This window comes from Olea europaea, chromosome 16 (assembly GCF_002742605.1).
Source record: "Olea europaea var. sylvestris chromosome 16, O_europaea_v1, whole genome shotgun sequence".
Lineage (NCBI taxonomy): Eukaryota > Viridiplantae > Streptophyta > Magnoliopsida > Lamiales > Oleaceae > Olea > Olea europaea.
In genome coordinates, this window is record NC_036252.1 from 14,098,472 (window position 1) to 14,114,938 (window position 16,467).

General features: G+C 33.3%; 2 protein-coding genes across 2 annotated transcripts; both read left to right on the forward strand.

Moving 5' to 3' along the window:
* The first annotated feature begins 14,198 nt into the window (after window positions 1-14,198).
* LOC111412661 (uncharacterized mitochondrial protein AtMg00860-like) lies at window positions 14,199-15,089 on the forward strand. Its single transcript, XM_023043588.1, has 2 exons — window positions 14,199-14,565; window positions 14,962-15,089. The coding sequence occupies exons 1-2, from the start codon at window positions 14,199-14,201 to the stop codon at window positions 15,087-15,089; spliced, it is 495 nt and encodes a 164-aa protein (XP_022899356.1).
* Window positions 15,090-15,119: 30 nt separating this feature from the next.
* Window positions 15,120-15,842, forward strand: LOC111412662 (uncharacterized protein K02A2.6-like). The gene is made up of 2 exons (XM_023043589.1): window positions 15,120-15,194; window positions 15,351-15,842. The coding sequence occupies exons 1-2, from the start codon at window positions 15,120-15,122 to the stop codon at window positions 15,840-15,842; spliced, it is 567 nt and encodes a 188-aa protein (XP_022899357.1).
* The last annotated feature ends 625 nt before the right edge of the window (window positions 15,843-16,467 follow it).

Genomic DNA, 16,467 nt, shown 5'->3' on the forward strand with positions numbered 1-16,467 from the left:
GGCTACTTTTGTCACCATCACTTTTCCATTTTTGAGTCAAATAATTCTGCAGGGAACTCTTCATCATTAAGGGATGTTTGACTCATATCTTCAACTACACAGTATTCACAATGGTGATCACTGTAGTTCCAAAGTAATTTGCATAATTCTTTAGCCATATCTTCTGATCCTTGCACTTGGTTGGAAATAATTGCAGATAATAAATGGTCGAGATAACAAATATCTTCTTCCTTGGTAGCCATGCTTGCATTGGAATAGATAATATGATCTTCAAATGGATAAACCCATATTTTTTCTTTCTCAGTAATTACCTGAGTTACATGTTCAAATATTTCTTTGTACCCTTTTGCTCTTCTGTAGGGCATCATATTTAGAATATCTTGATAACCATTTTTAACAACCTTTTGATTGGTTGGTAAAAAATGTTGATTTGTAAGTCCCATTTTTATCACATGGAACGATGGATGCATATATTCAAGAATGGGATCCCATTCCATGGTTGCTGAATGGAATCTGATATATATATTTGTTGTCCTGACGACTTCAGTATATCTTTTAATAGCTTTCCTGATGTTGGCTGGAAGCTGAGCTATCTTTTTGAGATCTTTGTTAGGATATATACAAAGTATATTTCCTATCTTAAAACAATTTCGAACCCAGTTGGCTGGTGCTCCTGGATAAAAATTTATCTTGTTGTATTTTGAATAGTGGAGAGTCTTCATCCACTTTCCAATCTTCAGATACCAATCTGATAAAATACTGAAAATAACAATAAAGAGTGTTACTTCTTCATGGTTATCTTTCCTGAGAATTTTTGCTTCATACCATATTTTGACAATATCTTTTGGATCTATCATTTCAATAGAAAGTTTAGATTGAGTTTGGCTCTGTGAAGAGCTATCTTCTCTTTTGATATCTTGAGTATCTTTATTACCAGTAATAGGTTCAGATTTTCCTTGTGAAGGGGTTCCTATTACCTTCTTTTCTTTCCCTTTATTCTCGGGGAGAGCGCTAGTATTCACAAGTCCCTACGAAGGGATACTAGACTTGGTACAAGTAATTTCTGCCTCAAGGGTTATATTTTTGCCTCGAAGGCTATCTTGGATATTTTGAATTTGTGTTTTCAAATAGGAAACTTTTATCTCAAGTATCTGGACCTTCGTCCTTAGTTGCTCTAGCTCCATCCCTGCTAAGATAATCAGGAAGAAAGTTAGTTTTTCCTTTTATGTATTCAATATCAAATTTGAAATATGAGAACCAAATTTGTATCCTAATAATATATCTATTGGTAATAGATAGATCAACATTATTTTTCAGAAAGGCTTTAACTTGAGTATTATCAGTTCTAATCAAGAACTTCTTTGGTAACAAATAATCTTCATATTTTTGAACTCCTCTTTTTACAGCAATGAGTTCTTTTCTATTCGTCTCATATCTTGTTTTAACTTCTTTGAACGTTCCTGATGTATAACCTGCAAGTATCTCAAGACAAGAACAATTCTTTTCACATTTATATTCTTTATGATTCTTTTTAACCTTTAATACTGCTCCCCAGTAATAATCTGAAGTATCAGTTTCAAGGATAAAGAAATCTTCTTCTGTGGTATTACAAGTTTGGGCAATACCTTTAATTCTTCTTTTATTTTCTTATATTTTCACAATCTTGTTCTTCCCAAGACCACATTATATTTTTCCTTAATTTTGGAAGAAAATAATTTTTCAATTTGGCACAATTTTCAATGAATCCTTCAACATAATTCAATATACCAATGAAGTTTTGTAATTGTTTTTTATCTTTGATTTTTTCAGGAAATTCTTGAAGTTTTTCTCCAATATGAGATTGCAATTGCAATTCTCATTCTTTTATAAATAATCCTAAAAATTCTATTTCTGTTCTAACAATCTCAACTTTCTTTTGAGAAAGTGTAATACCATGTTTTTTCATAATATAACAAAATTTCTCAAGATGTTCAATATATTCATTAATATTATTTGAATGAATAAGTAAATCATCTACATATGCAATACGGAAATGAGTAATTGGTTTTATTACCTCATCCATTCTCCTTTGGAATATCTGTGGTGCATTTTTCAACCCAAATGGCATTACATTCCATTCGTATTGTCCTAAAGGATTGGGGGTACTAAATGCAGTTAGTGGTTTACTTTCTTCTGTAAGCATGATTTGCCAAAACCCTGACTTACAATCAAATTTTGAAAATATCTTTTTGTTCTGCACTTGTTTAATAAGGGTGTCCTTATTTGGCAAGTAGTATCCATCAAATTTAGTAATTTCATTTAATTTCTTGTAATTTATTACCATTCTGGCTTTTCCTCTTTTTATCTCACTATGTTTTCTAGCCATAAAGGCTGGGCTGCTATGTGGGCTTTTACTAAGCCTAATCAATCTGGCTTCTAGCAATTCTTTTATCTGGTCTTTAAATTCTTTTTGATCATCAACACTATATTTCGTAGATTTGACTTTACTTTGTCTATATTCCATTTTTCTAATGGATTTTCAGAATATGTTTCAGAAATTTCTTTTTTCAGTTTTTCAATCCTATTTTCTGTTGTCATTTTTAAGACTGTAACTGGTTTAAATTTTTCTGTACTCCAATATCCACCACGTTGGGTTGAGGAACTCTGATGGTTTATATCTGTATATGCAATTGTAACAGCTTTATTTATTTTTGGTGTAAATATTTTATGTGCACAAGGTGTTGTGAACATATACTTATCAATATATTGTGTAAATGGTGCATATTTTAATAGGAAATTTTGTCCTAATAAAATATCACATCCAATTGTGGTTTACATGTATATTGTATCAACAAATACTTCTCTAAAGGAAATTAGAAAAGGTACTTGCGTAGCATATTTGCTGTATATTACCTTATTTCCACCTGCTGTTGTAGCGGTAACTATCTTCTTTGAATTGTATATCCAGTATTCAGCTGGTAGTACATTTGGTAAGCATAAACTTATTGTACTTCCTGTATCTAAGTAAGTATGAAATTTAATTCTACAATAGCTTTTTATATTAAGTGTAATTTCAATATATGGACTCATGGGATTAGTACTAATTACTTTTTCCATGATAACAATGATTTCATATTTTCATCTATTTTTCAGATGATAATTGGATTATCATCAATTGTTATTTTCAAATATCCTTGACAGATTTTATAAGGACTATATTTCTCAAGAAAGTTCATTCCTAATAGAATAGGTGAACGATCTACTCCATATAATTCATCTTTATATAGAATTATTTTTTTAGTATATTCTTTCTAATCCTCTCCTATAAGAATAAGAAGGAACTTAACATATTTTCTTATTTCAAGATTATTTCCCAAATAATCTTTAAATATATATGGTTCTGGTATTTCAAAGTCTATTAAATGACTAACAAATTTAGCATTTACATGATTTTTATCTGCTCCAGTATCTATGAGAACAAGAAGATTCTTCTTGTATCCTTCTTGATTTACATATCTTGTCTTAATGTAATATTGTGAACTTAATGGTTCAGCAATACTTAAATTCTCAAGTCTGCTTACCCTAGAGTCTTGTCTAGAGGGAAATCTTGCAATAAGATTATCTCCTTCTAAGCTGACACTATTTCTTCTTATTAGTTTCCCTTCAGAATTAATTTCTCTAGCTTGTTTGTGGAAATCAAGCATTATCTGTTCTGGTATAGTAACTTCATGTCTTGGTATTTCCTAGGAGGTATATATTGTGCTAATTCCTCAAAATCTTTATGTATGATAATATTATCAGTTATCTTCCTTAGATTGTTATGATGGCTAGTACTAAAAACAAAAATTGATTTTTTACTTATACTAATAGCCTTATTTCTTCGTAACATTTTCAAGTTTCCAATTCTATAATATAGATTGAAACTTTGGTCAATATTTTCATCATTTAATGATATTGCATAATTTGGTTTTACTGTAAATATTATTTTTTGATAAACTAAGTTTCCTACAACTGTTCCTAATAGTGCATCAATAGGATCTTGTAAGATTCTATTATCCATACAGTATATTTCTGTTGGTATGTTCATACCTTCTCTAAAAAATCCTTTCACCATTATTTGGACTCCTCCTAATTCAATACATCTTAATTTGTTTCTTACATTTTCTGGAATTTTGAATAACTTATATTTTACCCATTCTTTTGTAATTATAGGAATCCTTGCTTTTCCTATAGTATCTTCTATATTGATAGACATTTCTTTATAATTCATACTAACAATTGTTTTATTTACTCTTGGTAAAATTTCTAAGAATCCTTGATGGAATACATCTTTTTCTTGTAGGTCTAATATATTTTTAGTAATTCCTGTGTATTTTTTAATATCAAAGATAATTTCTTGATTTATACCTTCTATAGAGTCTTCAACTTCTTCAGTTGTTTCTATTTCTATTTCTGATTGTTGTATTTCTTGATTCATATATACTATCTCCTCATAATCTTCTTCTGATGAGGATGTTTTTAATTCATAAATGCTACTGCATTCACTACTTAAATCTTCAAAATATTCAATTGGTTCTATGTCACTATCTTCTTGGAATTTTTCGTAAATTCTAAGAGTTTTTATATTTTGCCTTTCTTTCTTTTTAGGACATTGAGGGGCAATGTGTCCTTCTTCATTACAAATAAAACATCTACATTTCTTAATATTTCTTGGCTTAAATTTTTATTCCAATTTCTTTTCTTGAAATATTTTTTATGTGGTTTAAAATTCCTCTTCTTGAATTTTTTGTAATTTTTGAATTTTCTTTTATATTTCTTATATGGTTTATACTTCTTCTTAAAGCATCCAAATTATTTAACTTGGCCTACATCTTTGTAACAACACAAAGAATTTTTTCTTATTTTATAAGCTTTTTTATTTTCTAAAGTTTCTCTACACCATATGCCTATCATTCTTTTTGTAAATTCAATTCTACTTTCAAGACTATCTATTTTTACTCATTCCTCTTCTCCTAGACGTAATAATTTTTCATATTCTTTTAATAACTTAATTCCCCATGGGAATGGTAACTTAGTAAAATAAGATCTTAATATAGATTTATTTTCCTGATAATCTCCTTGGTTTAATATATAATATATTTCTTCAAATTTACAACTGTATCTTTCTAATTCACACATATCACATATCTTTAAATTTTTCATTGCTATCATTCCTTGATTATATTCATCTTGTTTTCTTTTTTCATCATTAGAAGTATACCTATCACCTAAAAATTCTGTTCTTAAGATTTTTTCAAATCTTTTTAATATCTCCTGTATATTTTGTTCATTTAAAAAATTCCTATTATCTAATACCTCAGTTCTACCTGCTCCATATTTTATTCTTCCTTTAATAGTTTCTAGTAATTTCCTCCACCATTCAGAAACAATTCCTCTAAATGTATGTTCTATAAATTCAAAAGCTGTATATATTTCCCATTTATTAAATTGTATTGTTAAATTTGTACTTTTCATCCATGATTCAATGGCTTTATTTTTATTTACACAATCTAAATCTAACCATATTCCTGTTATATGGATTGGTTCATTATAGGATTTCATTGAGTTTATTTCTCTTATGTACTGTTTTCTTACATTTTGGGTGTATCTTTTCTGTGTTTTTCTATATTGGTAAATACCATCCTTATTAGGTATTGGGGTACCATAAGGATAATCTTGTTCTTCATCACTACTGAATTCTACTTTTATATTCTGACTTGAAGATGGATTAGTATTCATCTTTGTATTTTCCATTTTTCAGTTAATTCTTCTAATTGTTTTTTATATTCTTCGTATTCTTCACCAGTAGATTTTAAGAATTTTTGTTCTATTTCTTCTACATCTGTTATTATATATTATTTTTCTTTATATTTTTTCCCTTTATTATTTTCCTTTTGTGATATCCTAAAATCTTGAGGTGGATTAATTATAATCCTATCTTTTCCTTTAAGATTTTTATCTAATAAAGTATTTCCTACTTGTAGATTATGTTCCAGATTTTCTGATCTTTTATGTATATCCTCAGAACTTTCATTTGTGGTGTTTTTAGGTAAATAGGATAACTAGGTTTTTTATGTTTTTCAACTTTTTTTCAAAAATTCTTCAATTATATTTTCTTCATCTACTATATTCATCATTATTTTTTGTTCGTAACATGGCCTTGATACCATCTATACCAGAGTGCGTAGATTACACTCACTACCATCCGGGTTTACGGAAGCGGCCCTGTCTTGACAGTAGTATAGTGATACCTATCTGAATCCTCGAGTTGCCATGGGTCTGCCAGGCATATCTCAAACCGGGGCGGAGAGTCAGTAATTACTGCTTTTCCCTATAGAGTTCCACCCGGATACATAATCATGCATGCTCAGATACCATTTCTTCGGAGTGTGCAGCGGAAGGGTTAAGATTCTTGAGCCAATTAAAATCTTCATATGTATTTAAAATATCACAATAGAATTTATAAAATTCACTATTTTTTATTAAAACTTTTTCTTCAATAATTATATTTAGTTATTTAATTCTTCTTCTTAGGTTGAGAATTAATTTATATATATCATTTTCTGTTTTGATTGTTCTATTATCTATAGAAACATTTTTATTTTTTAATTTTGGATCTACATATTCTGTAAAGAAACCTTTCATATCTTCTTCTAAATATTTTAATTCATTTTCTGTTGCATTTTTCAGATCAATAAAATTTTGTTTTATATTTGGGTTTAAATCTATTAAAGATTTTTGATCTATATTTTTTTGAGGACCTAATTGAAGGTTTTTATACATTGTAGTGGCTTTGGTTGCAATTTCACAATAAGGGGTATTTTAGGAAAGATAATTATTTAAAGGCTATTCTTCAAATGTTTATATTTTTTGATCTAATCTTACAAAACTACCTTCTATTTAGGCTATCTACAAATATTAAAAGGTAAGAAAATATGTTAAAATTATGTTACAATTACACATAGAATTTCGACCGAGAGAGGATTTTCTTTCCTTATTCAACTTGGATACAATCTTCCTTTCCAAGTAAAAATCAGATACGCAATCTCATAAGACTCCTAATTTGAGTCACCAACCTAACAATCTCTACCTTAACTTAAGGTGCAACGAGCAGAGCTCCACAAAATTTCTCCACCTAAGAAATAAACTCGTTTGCATCGGAAGTGAAATGCAAATCTCCTCAATGCAATAACCAAAACTCTCTATATAAACCATCATCCTCTGCACGGCGTCCACAAGCGACACTTGAACCCTACTCTTGAGTTCCCAAAATTCTACCACCAAAGAATTAATGTTTATCAAACAGGGTCGAAGCAGACCCTATAGCAGAAACCATACAAAATGTCTGAACAAAAGACCCCTTGCTAGAACTGTAGCCTTTAACGTCCCCAAAAGCATTACAGATATCACTGACACCACGGTACCTAAGCTCAATGGATTCAATCCTAGCAACTAAACATAGTGCAACTGCTGAAATTGGTGGCAAAGCGGAAACACCAAAGCTCCCTCCTGCAATGTTATGAACCGACCCAGAGCCCGTCACAAGAAGTATTATACCAAACTGAATATCCACCACGGCACTGAACTTGTCCATATATTTCTTAACTGGTTCTGTGCTCCTCTACAAGATGTACAACTGAGACATTCTCTGTCCCTCTAGTACAACCCGGACATCCTTTCATACCTTCAAGACTCCACGTCCACTAGAGAATTTATACCCTTTTGCATCCAGAGTACTAAGCAAATGAGATTCCTTTCCAAGCCTGGAACATGTCATACCTGATCAATTGTTCTGACTGTCCCATCCCGCAGCCTAAATCTAAATAGCCTCATATTTTGAAAAGAAATTCCAATTGGAACACATATGATGCCAACATTTCAAATCAAGAACCATTCCTCGTCAGGCCTAGATTCCACGTCAGATGCTGCAATCAACATCACATCTCCACTGTCTGAAAAATCCTCAACTATATTTGTATTGTTTGAAGTTAAAGGTTGCGCTTCATGATTTGAAGCTAAATCACCTTTAGCCTACAATTTATCGCAATCTTTCTGAGTATGTCCCTTACGTTTGCAGAAGAAGTAAAACAAATTGTTGTTAGTCTTCGATATGCCCCTCCTTCGACCACTATGAGATACAAGAGCTTCATCATCCCTCGATGTAGCTCCAACCAAATGCTTCAATTTCTCCTTTGAGTGCAAAGCATCATAGACATCATCTATAGTCAAAGTATCCCGACTATACAAAATGGTGTCCCAAAACGACACATAAGAGTTAGACAGCGAGCACAATAGGATCAATGCTAGATCCTCTTCATCGTACTTAACCTCCAATGCCTTCAAATCTGTAACTATTTCCTTGAACACAACAATATGGTCCTTTAGTAACCCTCATTCCACCATGCGATGAGAATATAGCTTTTGTTTTAGAGCCAGTTTACTAATGAGACTTTTAGTCATGCATAAATGCTTCGATTTCAGCCATAAAACAACCGATGTTTTCTTTTTCAAGACATCCTGCAGAATATTATTGGATAAATGAAGATGGATTTGCGGTAAAGCCTTCTGATTCCTCCGTTGTTTATCTTTCATTGTCCAATCAGTTGGCATCTTCTCAAAATCTAGCAGTGCATAATCTAACTCCAACAATGCCAAAATGGCCCTCATCTTTACTTACCACAAAGAAAACCCTGTATTGTGATTCAGTAGCAGAATGTCATACCTCATGGTAGTTATCTCTGAAAAAACCTCAACCAATCCACAAAAGAAGAACCAAGCTCTAATACCACTTGTTAGGTTCGGAAGCTGCTCTGATACCACTTGTTGATCCCAAATCGGATTGTAAAGAATGAGATTTAATGACAATATTGAAGTAAACAAGATCACACCACGAAAATAAGATTTAAAAGTAAAGAAATAAACAAAAAGAATTAATCGCAAAAAAACGATGCATCATTAATTGACTATATGGAGAGAAATTACAAACACAATAATAATGCTTAAACAAGACTAAAGGAGGAGCCTTATATTTATAGGCCACGTTTCAGACCCTAGAAGAGTCCTAAAAGGTAAGAAAATCTGTTAGAATTAGGTTATAATTACGCATAGAATTTCGATCGAGAGACAATTTCCTTTCCTTATTCAACGTGGATACAATATTCCTTTCCAAGTAAAAATCAGATACACAATCTGATAACTAATAAGTGTATTTTATACAATTATTAGAGACCTTTAAAAGAAAATATTTAGTGTTTCTCTAATAAATTATGATCCAAATTGTTGCAATTGGTGGTGAATTGGTAGAAGTCAATATTGGTACAAGAAAGTGGAAGAAAAGAGAGGAAAACCCGAAAAAAGAGCGAAATGCAAAAGTTTGGGCCCAAGTTGTAACAATTCAATAGTTGATCCGGATCATGAATCAAAGATTGAAGAATTTGGAGATCAAATTTCATATTTTGGAAAGTGAAGGACTTAAATTGAATCAAAGAAGAATGGGTTACAAGAATTAAAGGGCTCAAGGATTGAATTGCATTATCTTGAAAGACGGAGGACTTGAAGAATAATTTAAGTAATAATGGCTTAAATTGGCGGCTGATTGGACCTCTACATGCATGCATGAATTAAAAATCATTCTTTAAGTGAAATGAAGGGCTGCATGCAATTGGCAAGAGCTAGAGTCCTTTTTCTTAGTCAACTATTGTGGCTGTTAAGTTATTATTTTGGAGAGATATATATACGTACAAAGAGAGAGAGAGACTGTGAGATATTTTTTTGGAGACACACATAGAAAAATGGAAGGAGAGGAAAATTTTTCGCTACTATTAAATAGAAGACACACACGGAACTTGAGGCTGCCAATTTTATATTTTTTTGCATTAACTTTGAGGCGTCCTTTAGAGAGAGAAATAGGAGGCAGTTTTGGGAGACAAAAAAATCTGGCAGTCCTTCATTAATTGCACAAAAAAAGACGACATAAAGCATAATTGAAAATTATTTACGTTCCATCAATTCCCGATGATATTTTCCATAATTTCTTGTTTTTCCTTCATTAATACGAGTAACTAAATTTAATTTTAGGGCGAACAATGTAATCTATTTGGGACTTTTATTTATTTTATTTGAGATTCTTTGTTCTTTTATATTTTATGTGTGGATTTTAATTATGTTCTTAATGCTTTGAATTTTCTGGCCAATTATTCAATAATTTGGTGAACAATAATTACGTAAAAATGCGAATTCTTGCTTAGACCACATATTAAAATTCGATAAATTAATGTAACGTGTAGAGATACCTATATTAATTGCTACGGTCCTACAGGAATTCTTAAAACTGTTATTTCGTTTAAATAATGTTGGTTAGCATAGAGATATGAAATTGAATTATTTAAATAGGCTTAAAGAGAACTTGAGAGGGATAAATTGAATACCATAGAAGAATTTGACTGAATGCTACTTTAGTTTTGTGAATATCTATATTAGAAGTGAAGGTAACTAATAGGTGAATTTGTTCCACCCTAATATTCATTCATTATTTGAATTCTCACTCATTTTTTGTTGCAATCACGAAATTTTTAGTAATCAGGTTTAAAAATCACATTCAATCATTTTTTTCATCGAATAGAAGTTAGGAATAATACATTGAGTGTTAAAGTATGGTCCTCGTGAGAACGATAATCCGGACTCAAAAAGTTCACTTTACTACTTGTTACGATCTGTCTACTAGCAAGATAAAATCGACAACAAATTTTTGGCTCCTTTACCGAGGACTATTACTTTTATTCTTATTTATTTATTTATTTTTATTTTTAATTGTTATTTGATTTGTTAATTTTCTTTCATTCACAGAAAAAGGTGTTCGTTGTATGCTCCGTGTCCAAAGCGATGATCTTGAACCGTTTGATTTGGAAATAGAACGTACCTTCAGACGATGATGAAGGGAACACAAATAAAAACAGCAACATCAAATGGCTGACAATCTAAACAACCCTATCCCTATACAACCAATTGGACAAATGGCAACGAGAGATCAACATCAAGAGCAAAGGAAAGTAAATGAAGAGGACTTGTCAGTGTCTATGTTCTTAACGCCTATAGCAACACCTACACGGTCCAGTATTGTGTATCCAGGTTTTGGGATAAACAACTTCCAGATAAGGGCTGACTGGATTAATTTGATGAGTAACACTTTACAATTATACGGGCTACCAAATGAGAATCCAAACGCACATATCTCCAGATTTCTCAGGAATTGCCAGAATTGTCATGTTCTCGGGGTTAATGAGGACGCCATCAAGATGCGATTATTTCCATATACACTGAGAGATGCAGCATTGGAATGGCTGAATGCCAAACCTAATGGAAGTATTATCACATGGGAGAAACTGACCAAGAAATTCTGTAATAAGTTCTTTCCACCATCTAAAGTAGCAAAAATCAGACTGAAAATTCAAACCTTTCAACAGAAAGATGGAGAAAGCTATCACGAGGTTTGGAACAGATTTAAGAAGTTGACGAGAAAGTGTCCAAATCATGGGATTACTATCGAAAATCAAGTGCAGTATTTCCACATGAGACTTTTACCACTGTCAAAATCTCAAGTGGATTCCTCTGCAAGCTGATCAATCATAGGGAAATCAATGCAACAATACATGGATCTGTTTGACTTGATTGCTACTACTCACTCTATGTTTTCGTCAGAAAGAGTGGTGCCTCCAAAAGCAGCGGAATATATAAATTAGACAGCACATCATCTACCAACGCCCAAATAACAACATTGACAAAACAAGTAGAGTTATTGGTGAAGTCACAAACAAAAAGAGCACATGCAGTGATAGTTAGTCCATCATGCAAAAACTGCGGGGCTAATCATCTAACAGAAAACTGTACATCTTTAGGATTTCTGGAGGAGCAAGTCAACTTCATTCAAAATAGCTCTCGAAATTTTAATCCTTTTCACAAACATATAACTCAGAGTGGAGGCAACACCCAAATTTCAGATGGTCGGATAATTAGCAAGGGAACAGTTCAAAAAATAACCAGCTAGAGAAAAAACCAAATTTGGGGGAGATGTTCAACCAATACATGTAGAAAATAGATAAGGTGTTCCAGCAGATTGACACTAACTTTCAGAATCAGCAAGCATCCATTAAGAAACTGAAAACTCAAATTGGTTAGATAGCTCAATAGCTTGCAGAACGCCCACAAGGGACATTGCCAGGCAACACAATGGTCAATCCAAAAGAGCAAGTGCAAGCTATTACAACCAGAAGTAGGGTGCAACTTCCAGAGATACATGTTAAGAGACTAGACAGAAAAGATAAAGAAGTAATGGGTGAAGAGGCTGGGACAAAAGCAGAGTCTGAACAACCAAATAACGAGAAGTATAAAAGGAAAGAAACGTCCACAGTGAGAGCACCCAGCCCCTTATGTGCTACCAATTCCCTTCCCTCAAAGGTTACAGAAAAAGAAGTTGGACAAGCAATTTGCCAAGTTTGTGGAGATTTTCAAAAAACTGCACATCAATATCCTGTTTGTAGATGCAATTGCCCAAACGCCAAGCTATGCTAAATTCTTGAAGGAGATCCTATCTAACTAAAGGAAGTTGGAAGAACATGAGATAGTCTACTTGAACAAGGAGTGCAGTACAATTTTATTAAGAAAGCTACCTCCTAAACTAAAAGACCCAGGAAGTTTCCTGATACCTTGTACCATTGGTTCTAATTATTTTGAACATTCTTTATGCAATTTAGATGCTAGTTTTAATTTGATGCCTCTCTCTATTTAAGGTTGATTGAATTGGGAGAAGCAAAACCTACAACAATCTCATAGCAACTGGCTGATAGATCAATTAAACGACCAAAAGGGATTATTGAAGATGTGCTAATGAAGGTTGATAAATTTATTTTTTTGACTGACTTCATCATTTTGGACATGGAAAATGATTCAAACATTCCTCTAATCTTGAGAAGACCCTTCTTGGTTACCAGAAGAGTGCTGATTGATGTTTATGGTGGAAAAATGATTCATCGGGTGGACAATGAGCAAGTCATATTCAACATATTCAAGCCGATGAAGCATCCATTAACTTTATATACCGATTGCCAAGTAGATTTTTATAAAGAACTTATGGCATATACATTTGAGAAAGAGCATCAAACATTTCTTTATAAAGTAAAAATTGTACAATCAGAGGCAACAAGTGCAGAAAAAACTGAAGATGTTGTCAACTTGGCCGAGCAACCAATAAGAAGGAGATATTGGCAGTATGAATCTCTTGGTGACAACCCTTTCACCCCGATACCCTCAGTGGAAAAGGCACCCACTCTTGAACTAAAGCTCTTGCCTTTACATCTCCTTTATGCATATTTGGGAGACTCTACAACACTTTCAGTAATCATTACGAATGATATGACAAGGAAAAATTAGAATAAATTGTTGGAGGTACTCAGTCAGCACAAAATGGCAATTGGATGGACAATAGCTGACATCAAAGAAATCAGTCCAACTCTTTGTATGCACATGATTTTAATGAAAGACGGGTCAAAGACAATAGTGGAAGGACAATGCAGATTAAATCTAACCTTGAAAGAAGTTATGCGAAAAGAAGTGCTGAAATTGTTGGATGCAGGTATTATCTTTCCCATCTCTGATAGTTCATAGGTGAGGCCAGTACATGTGGTGCCTAAAAAGTGTGGAATTACTGTAGAAAAGAATGAGAACAATGAGCTGATACCAACACGATTAGTGATAGGATGGAGAATATGTATAGATTACAGGAAGCTAAACAATGCCACCGTAAAGGACCACTTTAAATTGTCATTCACTGATCAGATGTTGGAGAGGTTGGCAAGACATTCTCACAATTGCTTTATGGACGGATACTCATGGTACAATCAGATAGTTATTACTCCATAAGACCAAGAGAAAACAACATTCACATGCCTTTATGGAACTTTTGCGTTTAGAATGATGCCTTTCGGTCTATGCAACGCACCTGTGCAACCTTTCAATGGTGCATGATGGCCATCTTTTCTGATATGGTAGAAAATTATATTGAGGTTTTCATGGACGATTTTTCTGTGTTTGGAGGTTCATTTGATGACTGCTTAGATCGGTTAGCTCTTGTATTGTAAGGATGTGAAGAGAAGAGCCTAGCGCTAAATTAGGAAAAATGCCATTTCATGGTAAAAGAGGGTATAGTGCTAGGCCACAGGATTTCCTCAAAGGGCATTGAAGTTGACAAAGCCAAGATACAATTGATTGAAAAATTGCAGCCTCCTAATTTAGTTAAGGGGATCAGAAGCTTCTTAGGACATGCAGGATTTTATAGAAGGTTCATTCAAGATTTCTCAAAAATTACAAAACCTCTATGTAATCTACTGGAAAAGGATGTGTCATTTCACTTTTCTGATAAGTGCTTAAATGCCTTTAATACTTTAAAAGAAAAGTTAACTTCTGCACCTGTAATAGTAGTAACTGATTGGGATCTACCTTTCGAACTTATGTGTGATGCTAGTAAGTTTGCAGTGGGAGTGATGCTTGGCCAACGTAAAGAAAAAGTGTCACATGTCATCTACTATAGAAGCAAAACCTTAACAGATGCTTAGATCAACTACGCAACAACGAAAAAAGAGATGCTAGCAGTGGTCTTTGCCTTCGATAAATTTCATTCCTATCTTATTGGTTCAAAGGTGATAGTCTACATTGACCATGTAGCCTTGAAATACCTGTTTGAGAAGAAAGACGCTAAACCTGGGCTGATTCGATAGGTTCCGTTATTGCAAGAGTTTGACATTGAAATTTGCGATAAAAAAGCTTCAGAAAATCAGGTAGTGGATCATTTATCAAGGCTAGAGTAACTACATGATTCAGATGATGTGAATATTAATGAGGTCTTTCCAAATGAACAGTTGTTGCAGATAAAAAAGGCTCCGTGATATGCAGACATTGTTAATTACCTAGCTAATAACTATATGGATCCTAATCTCACCTATCAGCAGAAGAAGCTGCTTCATGAAGTGAAATTCTATTATTGGGATGATCCAAATTTATATAAGAGAGAGGCATACTAGATCATTAGGAGATGTGTACCAAAGGATGAGATGAAATCGATCCTTTCACGAGTTCATGCTTCTGCTTATGGAGGATACTTTGGCCTCACTAAAACAGCATCAAAGGTACTTCAATGTGATTTTTTTTAGCCTGCACTGTTCAAGGACTGCCACAGTTTTTGCAGGTCATGTGATAAATGTCAGAGAATAGATAACATATCAGCACATCACGAGATGCCACTTAAACAACATTTTGGAGGTGAAAATATTTGATGTCTGGAGGTTGATTTTATTGGTCATTTTCCATCATCTTACAACAATCGGTACATCCTAGTGGCAGTGGACTATGTCTTTAAATGGGTTAAAGCTAAAGCATTGCCTATAAATGACGCAAGGGTGGTGGTGGACTTCATAAAGAAATATATCTTTAACCGCTATGGATCATCTAAGGCCATAATAAGTGATGGTGCAACTCATTTTCGCAATTGGTTATTCCAGGCAGTGCTACATAAGTACGGGATACAATATCGAATTGCCACTCCTTACCATCCTCAAACAAGTGGACAGGTGGAAACCTTGAATAGACAATTGAAAAGAATTCTGGAGCTCACTGTGAATGCATCTCACAAGGATTGGTCAACGAAATTAGACGATGCTTTATGGGCACATCGTCCTGCTTACAAGACACCATTTGAATGTCCCCATATCGACTATTCTTTGGAAAATCCTGCCATCTACCAGTGGAATTTGAGTACAGAGCATACTAGGCATTGAAACAATTAAACATGGACCTCTAAAAGGTTGGAGAAACAAGAATATTGCAGCTACATGAATGGGAAAAATTCAGAAGTGAATCATATGAAAAGGCAGCCATCTACAAGGAAAGGACAAAGTAGTGGCATGACAAGAACATTAGGCAAAGAATTTTTAGAGTGGGAGATCAAATGCTTTTATACAATTCCAGACTTAAACTATTTCTAGGAAAGTTGAAATATAGATGGTCCGGCCCTTTTACCGTCTCTCGGGTGTTTCCCTATGGCACAGTTGAACTACACCATCAAACAAAAGGAAACTTCAAAGTAAATAGCCAACGTATCAAGCACTACATGGAAGATTTCCCCACTGCTAAAGAAAGCCTTGACCTAGCTGTACCAGAATGATCGCGGCACAAAGTCAAGCTAATTACTTTAAAGAAGCGCTTATTGGGAGGCAACTCAATTTTCAAACTTTTTTATTTTGCCTTTCTTATCGCATGGCATAGAGTTTTGTTTTGTTTACTAGGTTGCATTAGATTTAGGCACGTTTCAATTTTTAGGAGTCATCGCCCATATCCCTTTTGCTCTCAGGCCTTGAATTTATTATTGGTTATTTTAATTATTTGAGCAAAGTAACCCTTGTT